At 38.1% G+C, this 24,942-nt stretch overlaps 1 protein-coding gene across 1 annotated transcript in view; it reads right to left on the bottom strand.

The window, feature by feature from the left end:
• The window catches only part of CNTNAP5 (contactin associated protein family member 5), a 472,018-nt gene that overhangs the window by 112,123 nt on the left and 334,953 nt on the right, over positions 1-24,942 (bottom strand). The window contains exon 13 of the mRNA XM_058195711.1: positions 12,598-12,798. Within this exon, the coding sequence (XP_058051694.1) occupies positions 12,598-12,798 (201 nt within the window). The remainder of the gene's footprint in view (positions 1-12,597; positions 12,799-24,942) is intronic.

Genomic DNA, 24,942 nt, shown 5'->3' with positions numbered 1-24,942 from the left:
TATTCAAACTGTATTTTTCATTGTGCTTTTGATCTAAACTATTTAGAAAACTTCAGTTATTTAGTGGTGGAAATATTTCAATAAATAAATAAATGGTTATAAGCCATGGTGAATGTAAAATATTAAATTTTATATTGAATGAAAATTTAAAAAATAGTTTGTTCTTCCCTGTTTTCCCAGAGACTGTTTTCCTGTTTTCCCAGAGACTGGAACAAATAATAATGTTTAAAGGAACTGTGAAGAAGATACACTAAAACTCCAGATTCATGACCTGAAAATAGTTTGTTCTTCCCTGTTTTCCCAGAGACTGTTTTCCCTGTTTTCCCAGAGACTGGAACAAATAATAATGTTTAAAGGAACTGTGAAGAAGATACACTAAAACTAGTATACCAGGAAGGCTTACCGAGGACTGGAGAGACCAAACTGGCCTACAGGAAAGACCAAATGAAGAACAGAAAAGGCCATGGGAAGAAAATGCATTGCATGTCCAGTACATTAAAAAAAAAAAAAAGGCAGGCAAATAACTAGACATGGCAATGGCTAAAAGCAGGAAAGTTGAAGAAAGAGACTGAGGGACTAATTCTGGCTGCACAAGACCAAGCCTTAAAAACAAATGCATACAAAGCCAGAATTGCGAAGACAACAACAGAAACCATGTGCTGTCTCTGCAAACAAGCTGAAAAAACAGTGGATCACTGCTTAGCTTCTGCAGGATCACACAGACTGACTACAAACGATGATAAGCCAAAATAGCAACAATAGTGCTTTGAAAGATAATACAAGAAAGACCATTTCCCTGCAAATGCAAGAACTGGTGAACCATAAAACAGAGAAAGCAATAGGAAATGTAGAAGCTAAATTTCTCTGGGACTTTAGAATTCAGACAAACATGTACCACGTAACACCCCAGACTTAACAACTGTCAATACGAAGGACAAAAAAGTCTGGATAGTTAATGTGGCAATACAGCAGAATAGAAGAAAAAGAACTAGAGAAGAATAGAAATAGAACAACTGTGGCAAAAGAAAGCAAAAGTAATGCCAATAGAAATAGGTGCCTTGGGTGCAATCCCAAAACAACTTGAGCACTACTTGAATACCATTGGCAGTGACAAAATCACCATTGGTCACTTGGAAAAGGCAGTTTTACTCAGAACAGCTTCCATCCTGCAAAATGCACATGTGCCTATCCCAGGTCCTTGGGAAAGACTCGATAGGTGGGTAAATATGCCAAACCCAGTCTGAACATCTGGCTGACTATATGATAAAGTAGTAGTAGTAGTAGTAGTAGTAGTAGTAGTAGGAGGAGGAGGAGGAGGAGGAGGAGGAAGAGACTTTTTACTGAAATTGCTTAGCCAAGTATGCCACCTGAGATTATTCACACTGCACGTTTTTTGAAAAAACGTACAGAAGAGAAGGAAATACTGTATATACTCGAATATAAGCCGATCCGAGTATAAGCCGAGGTCCCCAATTTTACCCCAAAAACTGGGGTAAACTGGGGACTGATATAAGGTGGAAATGAGGCACCACCGGTTGAAACCTCCTCCCTCAGCTGAGAAGGCTGGCGGCTCCCCGCCCGCCTCTCACTGCACCGCAGGGCTTCCCAGCCGTCCGTAAAATGTGAAAAAAGAAAGAAAGAAATCTTTGCTCTGATGTCTCCTCTCAAACCAGCTGCAATCACTTCCAATCGCTAGCCTAATCTGGCTTCAGGCGCGATAAATTAAAAAAAAAAACTCGAGTATAAGAGAGAGAGAGAGAGAGAGAGAGAGAGAGAGCACAAAAAACGTGCTGAAAAACTCGGCTTATACTCGAGTATATACGGTACATGTTGTGGCATCACCTCTTCCCCTTCAGCTCTTCATATTAATGGGGTGATTGTACTGTCTCTATCAGTAAAGAAAATTTACCTTCTGTTTGTAATGGGTACTCTGACTTTATAAAGTGCTTCACCTCATGGAAGCACCATTTCTGCACCTTGACCACACCTGCTACAGATCTGCTGGATTCTCTTTGTATGATGAAGAGGAGGAAATAATACAACCAAGGGTTTCTAAGGATAACTGCCCTGGAGGGGGAAACCAGCTTGGTCGGAGTCCAGGACTGCACCCTGACTGAGCAGATGTAGCAAGGCCCAAGACTCCTGCCTAGATCCACTTCTCAGAGTCTGAAGTTCATCCACCCAGGATGTCAAGCCTTGACTACATTACAGTAGTCATCTTTAACTATAGATAAAAATGATCCTTTCTTCTAAAAGTTTGTATATCTCTGGACTGTAGCAGCCAGTCACTTTGCTTTCATGTGGCTTTTAGCTAGCAGTGCCAGCACTGAAAGAGAGAGAGAGAGAGAGAGAGAGAGAGAGAAAGAAAGAAAGAAGGAACGAACGAAAGAAAACACCTCATGGAGATAAGTTCCTCCATTTCCATGAAGTGCTAGCTCAGTGGTTCTCAACCTGTGGGTCGGGACCCCATTGGGGGTCGCCTAAGACCATCGGAAATATGGGAAGTATACTTGCGAGTCGAAGAATCACGCTCCAATGGTTGACTCCACAAGCCAGCTGCAGGCTCTTCAAATCGCTAGCCGAATTCGGCTTCAGGTGCGATGAATTAAAAAAGAGAGAAATCTTTGCTCTGATGTCTCCCTCTCAAACCAGCTGCAATCACTTCCAATCGCTAGCCTAATCTGGCTTCAGGCGCCATAAACTTAATAGGGGAGGAGTCTCCGCTTTAATGCCTCCATCCTCAAGGAAATCGCAAGCAGTTCAGATCGCTAGCCAATACGGCTTCAGGCGCGATAAATTTAAAAAAAACAATTTTACGGTTGGGGGTCGCCACATCATGGGGAATTGTATTAAAGGGGTCGCAGCACTATAAAGGTTGAGAACCACTGTGCTAGCTGAAAAGAAATGACTTCTGAGTATGCACAAAAGCCAACATTAATGAGAGAAACAAAGTGTTTTGGCCAGCTTACCAAGTAGAAAGAAAGTGCCATGGCATACCAAAAGACTATTTCACTTGAAGTTTTAGCAAAGCAAAATCCCTTCCTATAGATGATGTGCTCAATCAACACATTTGCCCAACAAGTGGCTATAAGTGAGTCTTCACAAGACTTGCTGCACCATAAAAATGGAAGAACAGTAGATCTGAAAGCAATGCCATTTTTCTTTTTGACTTTGCACTGCATTCTGGCTCAACAACCATTTGCTGCAGCAATGTCTTTCTAAAGGCCTTCTGTCTTTTGGACACACCTTATTAATTGCCTACAGATAGTCTTTGACTTACAACCATTGTTTCAACTATTACAACCATTCAAAGTTACAACAGCACTGGAAGAAATTACTTATGATTGATCCTCACTCTAACAACCATCACAGCATCCCCATGGTTATGCAATCAAAATTCAGACACTTGGAAACTGGCATGTATTTATCATGGTTGCAGCAGGCTGGAATCATGTAATTGTCTATGGAGATACTCGGTCATCCAGGTCATGGTTGTCTCAAAGGGGCTTTTTGCAAGAGGCAACTGGAGTTTATATATATGTATGTATGTATGTATGTATGTATGTATGTATGTATGTATGTATGTATCTTACATGGGAAAAGACCCGAACATACCAAAACCTGCATACATATACCCATGAAAACCTATGAAAACACACACACACACACACATATAGGTTATTCGGGCTTTCTCCCATGTAAAATTGGAAGTGTCTTGGCAATGTTTTGACGAAGTCTCATTCATCATCTTCAAGCTGGTGTTTACAGCTTCGTGCTTCTAGGAGCAAAGTGTGATCACAGCTGTTTCTTCCTTTTTAACTGCTAGTGGCTTTTTGAACTGATTGGTTGGGAACTTGGCTGTGTTCTGATTGGGTGGAGGTGTGTTCTGATTGGTTGTGTTCTGATTGGTTGGGGGGTTTGGCTGTGCTCTGATTGGATGGTGGGGTTGGCTGTGCTCTGATTGGATGGGGGTGTGTTCTGTTTGGGTGGGGGGGCTTGGTTGTGCTCAGGTTAGTCTGAGTTGCAGGGGGATTTGTATGTAGGTTATGTATTTACTTAAATATTTACCTACATACAAACACCCGCGAAAACCTCAGAAAACACACACACACACACACACACACACACATACATATATAATGTATGTATTTATGTGTATATAGGCTAAGACATCTCCATGTCAACAAAGGGATTAAGACACAAATGGTACTAAACTGATAAGTGTGAGCACTTAACCAGACATTATTTCAGCACTGAAAGAAAACAATATTTTGCTACAGCAGTTATGAACAGAATGGACCACTTTAACTGCACAGAAGTGATTACATTTCATGAGCAATTTGTCAAAAAACAGACCTGAATTCTGCAGCTCAGAGTCGATCTTTTAATTCTAGAACCAATAATACTTTCTTTATTTAAATTTCAAGTATAAATTACCTATCAGCCCCTACTGAATATTTTATAACAATATACTTTGGTGTTACACATGACACCTCTGTGAATCTTGTATATGTGATGCTGTATGAAATGTTTTCCATGTCTAAAATGTATTTTTTGAAGTGCTTATTAAAATGGTTACGATAATATGCAGAAATGTGACACTTAGTTCTGAAATCTTAAACAGACTCTCCTTCTGTTGATGCTTCTAAATATATTTAAGAACTTAGAGTCCCTAAGCATTTAGGTTTTTCAGAATGAGATAAAACGGATATTCACATTCAACAATCATTGTTATTTTGGTTAAACAAGAATTGAACAAACATAATTAAATGGCTAATTTAGTCTATATATATAGTCCCCAGCTTAACCTTTCTTCCTGTTTGGTTTCAAACTCAAAGATTCCAAATTACTGTATTTTAAAAACATATGTAAATGTGTACTAAATAAATGTGTAACTACTGCTTCTGCTGGCTTCATTGTGGTCAGGCATTCAGCTCTACTCAGCTAGTTCACAAAACTCCAAAAAATCGGTTTTTATGAGACATACAAACTGGCTTTAGCACACCCCTGCATATAGTCAATTTTCTTACTATATATATTCCATATGCAAATAAATCTGAGAAAGCGGCAATAAACTTTTCTTTTCTTCAATTTTTAGAATCACCATGCAAGAACTTACTTTTGCACTAACCTATCTTCTTTTTCAGCAAAAGTTATGGACCAATAGCCACTAGTGTTAGAATCCTTTAATTTTAAGTCTGTGCTCATCTGTGTCATCTGAGAAGCCAGCTGGGAGCTACAAGTTGCAAGATTCCTTGGCTTATGATGTCCTTTCAAGGTAGAAAATGACTGTCTATGCAAACACTTTAGTTGCAACATTTGACTTGGACAGCCTATAAAAGATTGTCTTTGTTTGGACAACAGCCAGATCCAATTATGTGTGTCTGCTTTCCAGCTTATTCTACTTGTAAAGCATTGATCTATCTCCTTCCATCTGCTTGGTCAACCTGGTTTTCTCCTTACAGTATATGCTACAATTAAAATTCTTAGCATATTGGAAAGCACAAAGCTGGGGAAGGCTGTTCTAGTACAATATAAAACTAGCATCTTAAGTTCTGTAAAATATTCTGTGAAGATATTGTCTCTACTGGATTGTTCACATTCAGTGACTTTTCCTTTTCCTTTATGGAGACCATTGCATCATCCAACATCATATAATTCATGCCTTGTAGGCACCATAACCTGCATGGTTCCTTCAAAACATGACTGTAAAAATCGACAATCAATTAAAAATATTTATATTTTAAAACAAATATATTTCTTTTAGATGACTTAAACCAAGTCATTTGAGCTTCTGGCAATCAAGCCTAAAATGTTTCAGAAAGACAGAATAAGTAACGTTACAATTTTAATCAATATAATGATAAAAAAAATTGATCTATGGATACAGTAAATACTAACATACTTGCACCAAGGAACATAATCAGCGGAACATTAGTATCACAAAATCCATTAATTTATAGCAATGTTTCTAAACCTTGGGAAGTTTAAAATATGTGGATTTCAACTTCCAGAATTCCCCAAGCAGCAGTCTGTGTATCTTAAAAGTTTCCAAGGTTGAGAAACACTGCTTGACAACGTTAACCACATATTAGTCATTCCTGTGGACATTTGTTTGCTACAGAGAGCTTCTATACTGAGGAAGTGGACAGGATCTTCCAGACAGTGAGCTAAGCCACCTGATCACTAGAATCCCCCAGTTTGTTGGGTTCTAGTGGTGGTGAATTCTTCCTTGACTGAGGCTGTTGTTCCTTCAGCTCTTAAGGAGGCCTTGGTTTGCTCTCTCTTCAAGAAGCCATTGCTGGATCCTACTATACTAGAAAATGTTCTTTCAGTATTAACCTACCCTTTTGGGGGAATGTGATTGAGAAGCACAGGACCTAAGCAGATTTTCTGGATCCTTTTAAATTTGATGGTCTCTGGCATGTGTAGGAGAGGGATGATATAACAAACTTTTTTGTACTTAACGTCTTAGTAGTTTTGCTAATGGCACTGACCACATGTTTCTAGCAGAACATCTCTGCTCTACAAACTGCATTGGTTACCAGTTTGTTTTCAGGTCTAATCCAAGGTTGTTGTTTTGATTGTTAAAGCCCTACTTACTATGAGAATGGGTTATCTAAGGGATTGTCTTTCCTGATGGCATCTACTCATCCCAACAGATCCAGCAAAGAAGGCATGCTATGTCTCTAGCTGTCATCTAGAGATCTACAGTACATTTGCTAGGACCTAAGCAATGGGACTTTTCTGTTGTGGTGCTCTCTTTGAGAAATACCTTTACCCCAGAGTAAGATTGGCTTCTTCCAGGGGTGAAATGCTCCCAGTTTTGACTGGATCTGGTGAGCCGTTAGCGCCCGTGGTCAGTGGTTCGATGATCTGGTAGCGATGGTGGAGCAAAGCTCCGTCCACCCACCCAGGTGTCATTACTTCCTGGTTTTAACCAGGAAGCAATGTGTTTTTTGATGCACATGCACTTCCGAACTGGTAAGGAAGGTAAATAGACTTCACCCCTGGCTTCTTCACTTTTGACCTTTGGAAGGTCTTCAAAATTTATCAGACATTCATATTCCAGTGGACCAGGGAAGAATTGAGGTGACTTCTGTATTATTAACATCTTCTCACCTAATATTTCTTCTTGTTCAGCCCCATTTTTGTAGGTTTTGAATTTTTTACCATCATAATAATATTTTACTACTTATTCATTTAACTGGTTTTTTAGCTTTGTTGTAAGTCTCCCTATATAAAATTGACTAACCCCCCCCCCAAAAAAAAAACAAATATTGTCAACAATTATCAAGTTTCTCTTTCCAGTTTTTTTAAAATATACTTTAATTTATTTGTATAAAAGTACAAGAGAGAGATGGGGGGGGGACCCCAATAGTTCCTACAGTTCTCTTACATTAATCAACATTTCCTTAAAATAGGAAATCAGATGGGAAATTAATCATATGAACTAATATGAACTAATATATTTATAACTAATATTCAGAAAGAGGTATGTGACTGCTGCATAATTAATGGAAAGGCTGTCTTTCATAATGCATGCAATATCCATTTTCTATGTTCTGTAATTTAAAAAAATGTGAACATTTACAAAAAGCAGTGAATCTTTCACTTAAACACAGAACTGTAGACCAATACTGCACATAGACCAATACTGCATTTGAGCAACATAACCCCAACAATTAGTTGAATCCACAAATCACATCCTGAAAAGCTTCATCAATCTACATAAACTAGATTAAAATATCACACAGGCATAAAAGCATGAAAACATTACAGCAAACATTTAGCCACTGCAAATCGATGAAAAATAATTTTTCAAGAATCCTTCTCCAAATTACCTTGTTGCTAAATTACATCTTGCAAGTTGTTAATCAGTTGTTAAGAAGTGGTAACATGTTCCTTAGCTGATGCTCTTGTAAATGGATAATGTTAACACAAGAGTTGCTTGAGGGACATACTCTGTGAATTCTAGTGTAGCCTAAATTCATTGGTCTGTTTCTGTGGATTGGGATTTAATTACTGCCTTTTAGGTTTGTAATGTATTGTAATTCCTGTGTTAAAAATCACAATGGGGTATATGTTGAGATTAAACAATATTTAGATAATAGGGTTTTAGGTGAAGCATTGAGTAGGCATATTTGAAGGAGGAAAATACAGTGAAAATAGTTACCAAGAAAATTTAATGGATCTGTCCATGAAGTCACAAGAGTCCAATTTGATTTGAGGAAACATTTATCACTCATGTATTTAATTGTAATTTTTTTCCTATGGACATATACAGAAAGTATTGATTTGAATGATATATAAGAATTCATCCTATGACTGAAACACTTGTGGAAAAATATGTCCACCTTCAGCAACCCATTCATGCTAACAAAACTTTCACTCGGTGAAAAACAATGTCCCCAACAGTTTTCATTACAGAAGAGGGAATCTGCCTATTTTAATTTGGTTTACTTTAAAACCATTTTTACGGCTTTTTAAAAATTTATTATTTCATTTACCTAATATTTACTGTATTTTTTCATAGATTTGTGATTTTAAAAACAGTTTTCAACAAAACATATTATCACAACTACTTTGGATAGCATGAATTTAAATCTCTTTTTCAAGAAAAGCGAACTCACCCATCAATCAACAGAATAAAGAATTTGGACTTTCTTTTTTTTAATCATTCCATACTGCTACTACTATTTTATGGGGAAAAAAAGATTTTGGTTTGAATGTCAAAATTCTTATGGTGTCTACAACATGTTTTATTTGCATTTTTGGACAAATAGTAAGAAAACTTCCAAAACCTGTCTTCCTTCCTTCCTTCCTTCCTTCCTCAGCAACCATCTTTCCCAACCAAACTATCTGTGTCACCAAATGTGGATGGACAGAAGACATTTCTATATGAAATCCTCAATTCTTCCCTCAGTGAAGTATGTGCATGGCCTCATAAATTCAATGAGCAACACGAAGTTGCTCAGAGCAGAACGGATGAGAAGAAATAGCAACAAACAAACAAGCACCAATGGTGACAAGTTTTTGGGGATTTAATTTTGAGACTCATGTTGATAGCAGCAAGGCAGACCCAATGCAGCAATGAGGAAGTTTGGGTAAAGAATTGAAGAATTAAGAAATGCACATCCAAAACTAGTAAGTGATAAACAGTTTAAGATACTGCAAAGGAAAATAAAACCCTGAAAGCTATTATAACACACAGTTTAGAACAGTTTTCCTTATCTTGGTTTTCTGTGGTAGCTTCTGCTACCTAGCAAGATGAAGAAGGCATCAAATTGGGGGAATTAGAGCAAGATGAAAGCAAACTAAGAGCCAAGAACTAAGTCAAACAACAAAGGAAATGTTATGGCTCCAGCCCCTGAACCTGGTCCCATGCCCGAAAGTGACTCCGAGAATGAGGGGGAAGGGCCAGTAAGGCTTACCTCAGAAACACTGATTCCTTTGGCCCGGCTCCAGGAGCCAGAACCAGGCCAGTCAGAGGACGTAATGAGGCCGACATCCCGATTCCTCCCCTCCTCAGGCTACGCCCTCAGATGCAGCTGATAATCATACTAATCAAGGCTGGATCGACCCGCGCTTCAGAAGATTAGAGAGGCGGCGTCATCAGAGGGAAGGGTGGGGCAGGAGCCCCACCCCACAGGATATATAAGGAGCTTTGGGATTGCTCTCAGTACCATGGGAAGCAAATTAGCTGAACCGTGTCGAAGTGAGCTGAAGTCTTAATCTGTTTGAACTTTTTGGCAGGCAGCTGCGTTCTCTCGGCCAGGACTGATAGGAGTCGTGAACCCACTGGCTGTAGGCCAGCTCGTTACTCCAGAGTGAGGACGGAGATAGAACAGGAAAGGAATAAAAGAAAGAATATAAAGGTAGTCCTTGACTTACAACCATTCATTTGGTGACCATTCAAAGCTCCAACAGCACTGAACATTGACCACTTTTCACAGTAATTATCACAGAAGCATCCTAGGTCTCATGATCAAAATTCGGATGCTTGGCAACTGCCGTGTATTTATGGCAGTTGCAGTGTCCCAGGGTCATGTGATCCCCTTTTCCAACCTTCTGACAAGCAAAGTCAATGGGGAATCCAGATTCACTTAACTCTGTTATTAACTTAACAATTGCAGTGATTTGCTTAACAACCACGGTAATAAAGGTCATAAAATGGAGCGCAACTCACTGAACAACTGTCTTGCTTAACAGAAGAAATTCTGGGCTCAACTGTGGTCATAACCAGAGGACTACCCGTAAGACCAATGCTTTCAATTGTTCGAGTCCCAATTTGTTCGAACATTTGTTTGAGTCCCAAAATAGCTTATTTATAGCCTACCTCAACCTAAACAATCTGAGCATCTTGTTGCAGTGTAAGATACACAGAGCTTTGATTGCATAAATAAGATGGCTATTAATCCATCCTTTTGAACTTTGAAAATATCTGTCCCATTTTCTGAAGAACCACTTATATATATATATTGTCAGGCCTGGAAACCATATTAGACTTTAGGGTTCCAGACGCTGCCACATTTTTCCCCTGAGGGGAGGAAGGGGGGCTGAGAGGTATGGTAACATTCTTCAAGCGGTCAAGGTCGAATGGTGTTCACATCTGCAGGAAGAGTGGCAAGAAGATATTCGAATGAACTGGGAGAACGTGGGACCATGTGACCATCAAAGGGGTCAGGGGGGTGGGACTCTTGGGGTTTGTATAACTGGGGAAAAGAATCCGGAAATTCAGTTTTGGAATTTCACTCATCGTGTGCCAGTTTCCTCATGCTAGTAAAGAACTCTGGAAAACAATGGCTTCTGAGTTTTTTTTATGCAGAAGAGGTTTTTCTGGAACCTCGACATATATATCAGTTCAAGCATTTTCTGGTAATAACATACTGCAAGCCATTTAACATTTCTCCTTTGCTGACAATTATATATTTACATTACATATTTCTTGATTCCTTCCATGTAAAATGACTTTTTAAAAAAATATGAAAAAATAAGTATCAGCTTTGCTGGGAAGAAACAAGACAGCATCATGAATAGGTTGTAGGCAATCATTCTCAAAATGAAAATTTTAATTAGTCAAGTGATAATTAGATTGTAGAAGATGCATCTGCCAATCATTAAATATTCTCAGAAGACAGGAGACCATGTTTCATATAACAACACCTGATATAGACAACTGACAAATACAATTTGGGATGATAGCATGAGAATTATTATTTGAAGCACATATAAAAGCACTTTGACACATCATTATTGGTTTGTTATTTTATTTTTAACCACTTTACCTTGGTTTTGTAATTAAGATGGAGAGCTTAGATCTGATTTCACTTTCTTCTTTAAGATATAGAGCTAAATTAATGAACTAGTTAAGGAAGAAGAAGAGCCCTGTTTGATCTAAGAAAAGTTCAGCCAGTTTGGTCTAGAAGTTAAGGCACCAGGCTAGAAACCAGGAGATTGTGAATTCTAGTCCCACCTTAGACATGAAAGTAACTTTGGGCCATTCATTCTCTCTTTCAGCCAAACCCACTTCACCGAGTTGTTGTTGTTAAGACAACAGGAAGAGAAGAAGTATTAGGTAAGTTCTCTGCCTTGAGTTACTTATAAAAATAATGAATGTGAGATAAAAACAACTAAAGAAAAAAAGATTGGTTTTGTTCCTGATTTCAGCTGCCAAGTATTAAATTGCAAATGTATAAAAACACATTTTTCATAAACATGTCTAGCTTCATTTTGGGGGGAAAAAACCCACATCTTTATCTCTTTAAGAGCTCTCCCAAATGGTAATTACATGCTAATTAGTTGTAAGTGTGAAGAGTGCTTATAGCCATTCTCCGTTAATCATTGAAGTTCTGTTACTCCCCATAATTATTAGCTATTCTGCCCTATTGATTACTTAGAAAGAACTTTAATTCTGTCTACTACAAATATTGAGAAGACTGTATTTACTTAAATGAAGAACATGAGTAGTCATAAAATAACTAGTGTTTCTGTATCTCTTTGCTGCCTTTTAGCAGGTCACCTGGATTTTTCAACATGGATGTGTTAGCCCTGTGTAAGAACAGTTTTAATTTATGTGTGGTAACATCAATAGTTTTTATTTATAATTATAAGATTTTGAGTTTTCTTTTTCACTTTCTCTTACCAGTAATTTGTCTTAAGTAAATGGAGCAAGCTGACCGTACAGAAGTTGCTTTTAAAAGATCACACTATTATGTGTCACTAACATTAGGTAGTATTTGTTGTTAAGACGTTGCTTTTTAAAATATTTGATATTATTTTATACTTCCTATCATTTGTATTATTGACTTCTGGCCAGTCACTATATCTCTGTCCAACATACATAACAGAGTTATTGTGGTGGGGAATATAGGAGGAGGAAGGAGTATTAGGTATGTTGGCCACTTTGAACTATTTATAAAAATAATAATAAAGGCAGAATATAAATAAGTAAATAAAATTACCCATGCTCTCATTTCAATTATTTGATCTTATCTAAGAATATGTACATTGCTGTATTACAGAAACTAAAACAATAGAAACAAAAAACAAACAAACGAACAAAAACCCAGAAAGACTTCAATAGATGGCACTTACTTGGGGAATTCAGCAGACGTGACTGTTTACAATGGTAAATTGTCTCCTGTTCACAATATTCAGCATTATTTGTTATTGCTTCCAGCTGATCCCCACTGCTATTGTAACTGAAGTTCATGGTGTACGGCTTCCTAGGATCAAATCCGTGGACATGAGTCAATTCTGTGTTATTGTGCTGTACCACTGTCCAGATCTTGTCTTCTGTGGTGAAATGAAAGGGAAAAGAGATAAGAAAGTGAGTGGGGGGTTTTTGTTTGTTTTGTTTGCTTGTTTCATCTGAAGCTTGATGTTTCTGCTACATATATTGGTGCACAGAATATGAAAATAAGTATCTTTGAAAAAGTGTTAGTTCAAAAGAAGGAATAATTTAATCTTTCCATTTTTAAACCAAGATATCCAGCAAAACTGGAGCACACAGCAGTCCTAAGACATTTACAAGTAAACCCCCAATTGTTCTTATCAGCTGAATCAGGGTGGAAAACAATTTTTATGAATATGTAAACTTGGAGTAATTTTAGGAGTCCATCACTTTATGATTGTACATCTTATATTGCATTTTTGTTCTATTTTCTGGGTCAATATGGATCAACATAGTATATGGAAGAAAGGGAAGAAAAATCCATGGATTTCTGTAGAAGCAGATTTTCAAGAGATATGCAGTTATAGCAGAAACCTTAATAGGATTTGGCTGATTATTTTTGGCAATGACAAAAACAAAAAAAACAAAGCCATTGGTTTCCAAAAACCATGTAAAACAAAGATGTGGTAAAAAATAACAATAGTGAGATAGATGGATGGATGGATAGATAGATAGATAGATAGATAGATAGATAGATAGATAGATAGATAGATAGATAGATAGATAGATAGATAGATAGATAGATAGATAGATAGGATAGATGGATGGATGATGGATGGAGAGACATAATTTTACTGTGCCATACTCTCCACAAAGAGATTGTACAGTGAGATAATTGAGATCCCTGGATCAGACCATTGTTCTGGCTGACTTTCAGATGGAAGTAGAAAGATTTGCCAACCTATGCTATTAAGCAGTGACCTCAAGGACCCATGGCTGATGGCAAGACAACATTGCACTTGAGTTTTAGTGCAGTGGAAAATATATTCTGTCCTTTCATTTTAGAAGTAAAATGGAATTGATTTTCCCTTTCTGTTATTGGCTTCTTTACCATAGTAAAGAGGAAGGAGGGAGGAGGGAAGGAGGGAAGGAGGGAAGAAAGGAAGGAATATAACAAAATAACAAAAATGAAATTTAAAAAGTGTTCATTTTCACCCAGGATTTTAAGATTGGCAATAATTTACCATTTCCCAACACAAAACTTCCTTTCCCTTGATTGTTCCCAAGTAACTGTTATTCAAAACCATTCTGGGCTTTCAGGCAGCTCACTCATAACAAATGAGATGCATCACTACTTTATATGGTCAGGCTTGGCTGCACTCATGTATGTATATCTGCTATCTCAAATGGACTATTACAATGTGTTCTTCTTGGGACCCCAAGTCATTTGGGAACTTCAAATTCCCAAAATAACCTTGGAATGACTAATGAGACCTGGGTTCCCAGATGATGGCTGACTAGAATCATGTTAGATGTGATGGATATGATGGCCAAAGCTGATGAGGATCTTACTTACTGGAGAACAGCTATGATGAGGTTGGCAGGTTGGGGATGCTGGTGAAACACTGTTGTAGCTTGTTGGTTTGGAGAATCATGAGTAGTGGTGGCAAGGAAATACTGAGTACCAATGAGTAGACAATTGATACAAGAACCAATGTTTTGGACCTAAGAAGCTGAGTGTTAATCATATGCAACTCCCTGGGACACATGCTGGTTGATGAGCATTGGGTGATGTGAACTGGATGACGAGTGGTTCTCAGAGCCTAATGTAACTCCTTGGAGATTTGGGAGAGATTAGATTGATGGAGACTGGAGGGCAGGCGAGAAGATTCCAGTGGGGGCAGGGAGAAGCATAGCTAAGCTAAGATAGAGTCCCACTGCAAATATGCCCAACCCCCATATTAAGGCTTAAATTTAGTGATAAGGTTGACTTATTTTTCTGTTGATATCACATCCACACAATGCCAAACTGCAGTTTTTTAAAGTATAACATGACCTTAATACAGATTCATCTTGCATGTCAATCATACCTGGATTAGGAGGCACTCCAAATGATCATGCACTTTTAAATCACCTTTTGTTTGGACTACTGTTGATGCACAAGGACATACTGTGAGGGGGTATCCTTAAAGACCAGTCAGACCTACAGCTGGTGTCAAAAGCAGGGGTTACCCCTTCTTTAGTCCCTGTAACACCTTTATTTATAGGTGCAAATTAAGAAGATGGTTGTCTCCTATAAAGCTCTTCATAGCTTAGAGTCTAAATACCTGCAGGGTTGCTTATCTTTGATTATTTATGTCCCTCTGATAAAGTCTTGCATGGTCAACGTGCTTCAGATAGCACTGTCTTATGGGACTTTGGGGACTAGTCTTCTCTGTGATCATTCCTGCCCTCTGGAATAGTACTCCCACATATGTCATAAGTACATATATCTCCAACCTGATAGTCATTTAGGAAAGTTCTAGTTTTTTCATCATCAGACCTTGGGGAAGAATGATCTGCAATGCAGCATTTGATTGTATTGTATGTTTCATACATAACTGCCTTGGTATTTTCCTGATATGATTGCTATTTGTTATTTGATTATGATTTTTATCCTGTTCTGATTTGAAATCATAATAATACCTCTTAAATAGCATCAGCAAGGACAAAATCACTGTAACTCTATTTAGAACAAATTACATTCCTGCAACAATATTTTTAACATTATTAAATAACAACCTCTGCCTATCCCAGGTCCTTGGAAAGAACTTGATAAGTGGACAAAAATGCCATATACTGTTTAAATATCTGGCTATCTGTACAACCAACCATAATAATAGAAATATACACTGCCTTGCTAAGTTGACTAATAAATTAAGCAAATAAATGAAAAAGCCCAATAACATTTCATAAACCTTTGCATTGGTCTGGGAACAAGGACCGTGAATTAGTTTATTAGTATTTTCAGAATCTAATCTGAAATCTGCAGCTGTTATGCTGTCTATTTGGCCTTCCTATTCCTTTAGATACGTATTTTTTTGCATGCAACTAAAAGAAAGGCACCACTTCTCTGTATGTTTACCTTAATAATTATCTTTTTGGATGTTTTTTTCTCTATTCCACTCGGTTTTCTATCAATTTCCTCAAATATAGGATATTTTATGTATTTTTTCTAAATATATATTAATATTAATTTTGGAAGATTTTCCAAGTATATTTTAGCAGTCATGATCAATAATTTATTGCATTTACCACTGTCATCCATGACCTCATGGCATTTCATTTGGTAGATCAAATCATTTGAGGCAAAACAAATCCATTACAGATTTCCTTTACATATCTACTGCTGAAATAACTCTCAAATATCTCATACAGAAACAGAGGTAAATTTGTTTGATTTATATTTTAATGTGAACACTTTCCTAATCAATATGCAGATGAATAAATCTCTCTCTTTCAATGTTTATACCTTTCAACAGGCTGTAACAGGGGTGAAATCTAAAAAATTTTCCCTACCAGTTCTGTGGGCGTGGCTTAATTGGTGGGCATGGCTTGGTGATCAGATGACTGGGTGGATGTGGCCAATAACAATAAATAATAAAAATAATAAACAAAGTATAAAAACAATAAAAGGTACCAAAAACCAACTTTTACACTTTACACACACACAACACAACACAACTGACTTGCACACAATGTAAAAGCAGCTGCACTTCACACTTCACACAGCCATAAAAAGCTCAAAAATGTAAAGGGAGACTTCCGTTGGCAACGCAGGCTTCGTGGACGTCCCTTTGGGATCGTCTGCCCTGGGTTTCGTCAAATCGTCCCTGACAGCGTAAATGGGCTGTCAAACAGTTTGGAATTCTTTCCCCCGGGAGAAGGGGGAGAGAAGAGTGATCAGGTTTGGGTAGAGCTCCCCGGGAGCCCCTGGAATTTAACCAGGGGATCAAAGGGTGAGAGCTCCCCTTCAGCCTGACGAAGCTCCGTGCCCAGGGTGCTTCTGTTTATACAGAATGAGAAGCCGCAACCATCTCTGTGCCGAGGTTTATTTTTAAAGAGAACTCAACACAGACAGAATGAAGCAGGAGGACTAGCAAGAATTTGCAAGTAATAAATCTTAACTTTGTTTTTTAAATAGCTTTCCTTTGAACTAACTTTCAACCTGAGTGGATTTAAAATGGCATTTGCAATATACAAAGGAAAGTGAAAGTTATAACTACAAAAGGATAAAGGAAGACATTTTAAGACTGTGGTTGCAGAGAAATTTAAAAAGATTTTTTTATTAATTTTAATTTTAAGAAATAAAGTTTAAAAGAAGATGGCAATTAAGCAATTAAAAACAACTGCTTTTAAAAGTGTTGGAGTGTGCTGGCATTTGCTTGTAAGAAGATTTTAGCAAATGGTGTTTTGTGTATTGGAAGTGAAAGTTAAGGAAATGCTTATTATAACTGCTGGCGTGGAACCTATAAGAAGAACATAACAAGCTACTTTTTAAATGGAATGAATAAGAACTGTTAATGATTTTTTTTCTTTTTACCTTTTTCTTTATCACAATGTTTAAGAAGAAAAGTTTATTGAATTTTTTTTTCTCTTTTTGGTAGATTTTACAGTTTAAAAATGGCTCTTAAGCGAATAGAACTAACTACTAAAATCTTGGAAACTTCTTTAGTTCAAATATGGAAAAAAAAATTTATAGGAACTTTTGGAGGCTTATCTTTTCTTAATAAGTTTTTCAACAAGAGATTTTTACACCAATATATTAAAGATTGGAAATTCTTTATTGTTAGATGTTAAGCTGATTGGTGAGCAGATGGTGGAAAATGTGTAAGATAGAAGACAAGGGGAAAGAGAATGCGTAAGATGTGATTTTAATGGTATTTTTTTTTAATATATATATATATATAGGGTTTAATTTTTATAACTGATCTATTTTGGGTATAAGGTGTTACTATTTGATATATGTGAGGTATAAAGGAATGGGAAGATGGAATATTGTTTAATTTTGGAGGACAGATAGAAAAATTTATGAATTTGGATTATGGATGTAATATTGGTATTTGGTTAAATAGAATTTAATTGTTATAATTGATATATTTTGGATATAAGTTATAGGTATAATTTTAATAATGTTATTTGACATATGTAAGGTAAATTGAAGAAATATTAATATTAGCAATGTTATTTGATTTATGTAAGTGATATTAAAGATATGAGAAGTAGAATATTCTTTATATTTGGAGATTGGATAAAATTTTAAGAATTTAAGCTGGAAATATGAATTATATTTGGGAGACTGTTTAAGGAAGAAAGGTATATTATAAAAGAATTTCTGATGAATACTGGAAGATGGAATATTGTCTTGGTCTTGATCGATGAAGATTGGATATTAAAAACTATAAGATTCTGAAGACTTCAGGAGTGGAATGGATTGATATATATTTGGTGTTAATCGATGAAGATTGGATATTAAAAACTATGTATTTTATTGATGAACTGGAAATACTAATTTAATTGGAAGATTCTGAAGATTTTAGGAGTGGAATGGACTGATATATAATGGAATAGAAGAAGAATGTACTTTTTTGTTTCTAGAAGGGGAGTTAAGGTCTTAGAGAGAGGAGTGACTATGGATTATGACTTATGTTGTATTTTAATTTATGATTGTTAATTTTATACCCTGTACTTTGTTCTGGGAAGTCTCGGGGAGGGAAGGAGGGGAAGGGGGGAGAGGGGGGGAGATGAAGGATCAATGTAAAGGAATGATTGAAGATATGTAATTAAGAAATAGAAATAATTTGAAATGAAATCGGGGCTACTCAGATGCCACTTCAGAAGGGAATGGAAAGGGAGAGGAGAGAGTGAAGGAAGAAAGTAGGCCGGAAAGAGAGTGGTAGAAGAGGGGGAAAGGAGAGGAAGAAGAAAGGGGAAAGAGAGAGGGTTAGAAAGGGTGGAAGAGAAGAGTGGGGAAGGAGGAGAGGAAGTAGAAAAGCGAAGGAGAGGAAGGATGAAGAAAGTAGAAGAAAGTAGAGAAAGGAGGAGGAAAAGTTGTGTTAAGGAAGGAAGTGGTAGCTCGGCAGGTCCGAATAAGTAACAAATGAAAGTTAATGACTAATGTTGAATAAGAGACTGTATTGAATAGGTTGTTGGAAAATGGAAATAAAACTTTTTATTTAAAAAAAAAATCAAATGTAAAAAAAAAAGCTCAAAAACCAACTTTCACACTTTACACACACACACACACAACACAACACAACTGACACACATACACACAAACACACAAAATACCACATACAGCTTTCTGAGATTTTGTGTGTTTGTGTAGTTAAGAGTGAAACACTACAAAAACACACCAAATCTCAGAAAGCTGCACAAATATTTTATTTTATTATTAAGGTTTGTGGACTTCAATTCCCAGAGTTCCTCAGCTAGCAAAGCCAGCCAGCATTAATAGCTCAGTGATGAAATAGATTAGCTAAATTTAGATTAGTTCTGTCTGGTGCTGAAAGTCAAACTGGGGCTTTTAGGCTGGGAAAAAAGCCATGCAATCGATCAGTAATTAGGTAAGTGCCTTAGAATCTCTTAAGAGGAGGTTTTCTACATGTTTTCTACAGAAAACATGTTTTTTAAGGTTCTGCTGATGAGGAACTTAGGTGAGATCCCCAGAGAAGCCTTTATTTATTTTTTTAAAGCTTAAAAGCTCTGCCGATCTCAGCTGAGGGGCAGAATCCTCAAAGGCTTTTTTTTACTTTTAAAGGCATGTTTCAGCTGAAGCAAAACCTTCTTTTAAAAGTAAAAAAAAATCCTCTGCTGATGGGGCAGGGGGCAGGGCCAGGGATTTTTGCTACCAGTTCTCCGAACCGGCAGCCACCATTATCACCCCTGGACTGTAATGTAAATTCTCTGTTCAAGAAATACACATATTAAGGAGAAATTTACATACATATTTATATATTGGTGCAAATAATGTCCCAAAATACATTATGTTTAAGAAATTTGATTTTTAAAATATGTACTATATTAAAACAGTGTCTCTTGGGAGAGAGAAACATGGATTTATGAACTGATAAAGAAAGAAGGTAACAAAAACTTTAAGAATCCTAAATAGGTTTAAGAACCTATGTTCTCCATCCCCCTAATCTATTCCCCAATTTTACCACAGAAGAGATGAAAGTGGGGGGGGGGAGTGCCAGGTAGAAAAAAAGCTAGAATGCAGAAATTATAAAATCATAAGGCTGGAAGGGACCTTGGAAGACGTCTACCTGTGAGAAAGCAGCCCTGTCTTTCTAAATGAGACACACTAGATGCTAACTTTGAACTGAACCTGGCCATGGACCTCTTTCTGTTCCTCAGTTGCCACACAGAGGGGGAAGGGGGTTGGAATGCATTACTACACTGTGTAAACATTTAGGCAAGTGAGTATTTTGACCATACCACCATTTTTATGCATATTTTCCACCTCCAAGCTGTATGAACTTGAATGCTTATATTAGCATATCAGGTGATGTGTTTTGTGTAATGAAGGAGGGTGTGGCCTAAGAAGATCAACATCAAGGTGTGCGTAATTATTAGGCAGCTTCTTTTCCTCAGGCAAAATAGGCCAGAAAAAAGGGGATTGAACTGACTCTGAAAAATCAAAAATTGTAAGAAGTGTTTCAGAGGGATGCAGCCCTCTTGAAATTGCTAAGATATTAGGGCGTGATCCCAGAACCATCAAATGTTTTGTTGCAAATAGTCAACAGGGTCACAAGAAACATGTTGAGATGCACATTAACTGCCAACGGTTTGAGAAGAATCAAATATGAATCTACCAGGAATCCATTATGTGCTGTCATATTCCAGAACGGCAGCCTACATGACACTTGGGGATGGGGTCATTTCCTAGTTTAATTACGTGAAACTGTGGGAAAGATTTAGAATTCGTTTTCCACTGAAGTTGTGCCAATATGATGTACTCATTAAAGATGACCTTTGAAAAGGAGCCAAGTCTCAATGTTCTGATTTGCTTAGGTTTGTCAGTCAGAATCTTAACACCAGGCAGTTCTTACTTAAGATGAACTTTGAGTTAGGCGTGCCTCTTTGATTCATGATTTTGGAACCCAACTAGTCAACAATCTCTTTTATGCATTGGACTCCAAAACTATTTCGCTGCTCTAGTGCCTTACTCCCTGGACTTGAAATTCTTTATTTATGCAAGTTGCTAGACTAGTGGAAACTTGGTTACTTTGCATGCCTTGGCACATGGATTTTTGTGACTTGTTATGAGTGAAAGTTTGCAACTGCTTCTTGGGTTTGAGTGTGAGCTTGGACTGAGACAGGATAGTGCCCAGGTGATCCACACACATTTTTCTTGACCCATGCCCCTCACATGTTCTACTTAACAAGTGTGGCACTTCTAACATACCCCATGACGCCCAAATATCTTTCTTGACTCTTCTCATACTCCCACATGGCCTATCCAACCTAACAGCATATCTCACATACCCCTGAGCACTCATCTGACTACACCACCCACCTCACAGCTTTTCTGATGCACAAAGCATCTGTAGCACACACCCACACCTTCTTCTCAACCCATGCAGCACCTCTCATGCACCCCTTTGTAGCATTCCAGACTACACACACCTCCGTACCTTCCCCCACCCATCAGTAGCTACTTACCTGCCTGCTAGTGTTTGTGGCAACTTCCTGCTGACTTCCCCACTGGGTTTCTCCCTGCAAGCTTCTTACAAGCAAAGTAAATGGAGAAGCTAACATACTAGGGAAGGGAGAAGAAATGAAGGAGAAAATGGTAAAATGACAGGGAGGAAAGGAAAGAATGGGGAGGGAGGGAACACGGCAGGGAAGGAGAGATGGAAGAAAAGAAGAGAGGGAGGAAGAAAAGGAGGGAGGAAGGCTTTTGATGCTCCTTGCCTAGAAAGGAATTCAATGGGGAAGCCAGCAGGAAGTTGGAAGTCACTCCTGTTCCTTCTGCTTTTTGCCCACCCAGGAGATTTTGTTTCGGTAAGGAAATATCTCTGAAATGATGACCCAAGAGGACATGGGTTGTCTAGTTTTTAATAATCCCCTTCACACTTACTAGTCATTTGCCACCTCCTGGGATTTTCCATTATAGAGGTCAACCTATACCCAGAAAACCCAGAAGAAAGGGGAAAGAGCAATACAATAATGATATATACCAAGCCAAGTATCCTTTAAATAACTACCTGAATTGTTGTGTCTGCGGGGCCCGAGCCGGGCTTCCTGGCAGAGAGTGACTCAGAGAATGAGGGGGAAGAGCCAACAGGGCTTCCCTCTGCAGAATCTTCCTCTCTGGCTACCTGGCAACTCTCCAAGAGCCAGCTGAGGAGGACCAATCGTGGCTAGATGCAAGGCAGCGACGCCGAGTGAAGCGTGCGCAGCAAAAGAAAAAAAGGGGCTGGCCCAGGGAGTGCTGAGTCACGGAGCCACACCCCACAGGGTATAAAAGTGGGTGGAGCTGCCTTTGGGCTACGTGACAGACAAAAACTGACTTTTGGAAACTTCGGCTGCTTTATTCAGGAATTGGCTTTTCGGACTGCTGTTTACTTCTGAGCTCTGAGTTGCTCCAGCAACAGACCACAGTAGCACTGAAGAGATAAGGAGGACTTGGCAGGCCATCGCAGGTTCGTTGCCAGAGCTGATATCTGTAGCAAGAATAAATTGCTGGCAAATACAGTCGGCTCGTGTGTCTTCTGGGGGTGGGGTGGGGTAGAACACTGAATAATGAATTGAGTGTTCTGCAGTTTACCTCTGCAATCTTATTCATGCCTAAAGATAAAGGTAAAGGTTCCTCTCGCACATATGTGCTAGTCGTTCTCAATGCTAGGGGGCAGTACTCATACTTTATAACAATAAAGCCGAAGTGCCAGCGCTGTCCAAAGAGGTCTCTGTGGTCATGTGGCCAGCATGACTAAATGCCAAAGGCACACGGAATGCTGTTACCTTCCCACCAAAAGTGGTCCCTATTTTTCTACTTACATCTTTTTACATGCTTTCGAACTGCTAGGTTGGCAGAAGCTGGGACAAGTAACAGGAGCTCACCCCATTATGCAGCACTAGGGATTCGAACCGCTGAACTGCCGACCTATTGATTGACAAGCTTAGCCTCCGAGTCCCTGCGTCCCTGCCTACTTCATGCTTACTTAGAAGTAAAACTTTTAGGGTTCAGTAGCTTTCATTTTTATATTAGAAATTTAAGGATTGTTTTGAGCAGAGAAGCCTGTTCACAGATAGAACAATATGTATTTTATATGCACCCATAGCTCAAAGGCAATGAATTAGGAAAGGGTGAAGGCTATCCATCTTTTTTGGCAACAAGACCAATCCTGGTTATCAAGCTACAGAAGAGGGTCTGAACCCTGAAAGTCTGATATCTGTGCAAACACTCCTCAAAATCGTTTGGGCGGGGGGGAAAGGCAGTGGAAGATTTTGAAAATTTATTGCCACCATTATTTCCTCCTTGGCTTTGAGAAACAATTCCAAACCTCGGCATCTATTGAATATTTCTTTCGGATAACTACGGCAACAGGATTTCAGACGCTGGCTGAATTCACAGGATGCTTTTTTTCAACTGCATCCCTTTCTCAGAAACAGAAGTGCAAAGAGACCCCCAAAGGGGCTGCAGTTCAGAGACTATGTCAACAAGCCTTGCTTGCTTTCCTCATTTCAATAAACACAGAAGAACATTATCACACTGATGTCCTATTTTCCTTCTCTCCACTGACTTAAATTAATTAAGTCTTCCTGGATTTACACCTGTGTGTGAAGAGAATGGGGAAGCAGCTCTCTCCGTCTCCCTCTCTCAACATGCTCCCTTTATTATTTCATTACACTCTTGGATAAATTTCAAACCAGGTTCAGGTAAAAAGTAGCTGAAGGACAAGTAATGCTCTTTGCATGACATTAACCTGGAAAAGTTAAATTAAGCTAGCAGAAGCCAAATATCATAAGTGCGTGTTAAACCATTTTGTAATGCACAGCTCACAATACAAATTCTGAGCTAATGTAACAGCTTTATGTGTTAGCAGCTATTTAATGACCCAATTATTAAAGAGTGTGCAGAAGCCCAGAGGCTTTTCGAAAAATGGTCTATTGGGTAATTTTTTTTAGATTTTCGAAGTCTATTTCTTACATTACTTTGTCGCTGGGATGATATGGGGACGTGTTAATCCTCCTATTTTCTTTGCTTGTCCCAGTACACTTTCCCCACTTCCTGCTGAGCTTCCCTTCTTTATTGCAATCTCAGCTGACATGACATAGTTTTCCTCAAACGGGTGGCTTTCTGCATTCCAGACACGTATGACATAGAAATAACTGTTATCCTTTAAAAATGAGAATACTACTCTTATGAGTATATTTACATGACACTTGGAGTACACGTGGATGCAACTATTAAATAACAAACTGTTGTTGTAGTACTGTCACTGACTTCTCTGGGTTCTTAAAACAGTCAACATTTCCAGAAGCAATATAAAGGGTTCTTTTTTTTTTTTTTACAAATCTAGTTTGGATCCTTGCATCCACTTGTTTCGAGGGGCACTTCCAGTTTCCATTGTTTATGGTCCCAACTCTTCAAAAGCAGACTGAAATCACTCTATGATCACATTCACTTCCATTAACTTTAAAAACACAATGAAGAGCACAAAGAAATTTAATTCAATAAGACTTCCATCCCAAGCTACTTTGGTATGAAGGGGAACAAAAATCCCTCATTCTGGTTCCACACAAAAGAAAAAGAAAATTAATCGCTGGCACCTTCCATCATATTGCCTTGTCGTACGTCAACAAATCACAATAATTACTGTCAGGAGAGCTGCCCAGCTATTTGATCTGTTAAAAGTCCTGTAAAATAACAGCTCTGGTAAATCTCAGGAGTCCCTGGGATTCATCCCAGGGATGAAGTAAGGTGAGATTTTGCATTAATGGGAGAACGAATCACTCATGAGTGCTGCTGAATTGCTGTATTGCAAAACAAATTACCTGTTTCCCTTCTATTTCACATAGTAGAAAAGTGATGGCAATGGGGTGGGGTGGGAGGATCTCTGTGTGTCTTTGCTGTCATCTAGTGGTTATTCAGATTTATGCAGCCCAGATATAAGAGCAATAATGAATTTTATCAAGCTTAGCCCATGATTTCCAACTTTGGCTGGTTTGCTGTGTATATAATGTTTGCAATTATGAATCTATTTCAGATTCAAAGCTAT

This window comes from Ahaetulla prasina, chromosome 1 (assembly GCF_028640845.1).
Source record: "Ahaetulla prasina isolate Xishuangbanna chromosome 1, ASM2864084v1, whole genome shotgun sequence".
NCBI classification, from domain to species: Eukaryota; Metazoa; Chordata; class Lepidosauria; order Squamata; family Colubridae; genus Ahaetulla; species Ahaetulla prasina.
The sequence above is the reverse complement of the archived record's forward strand: the minus strand, read 5'-3'. Positions and strand labels throughout refer to the sequence as shown.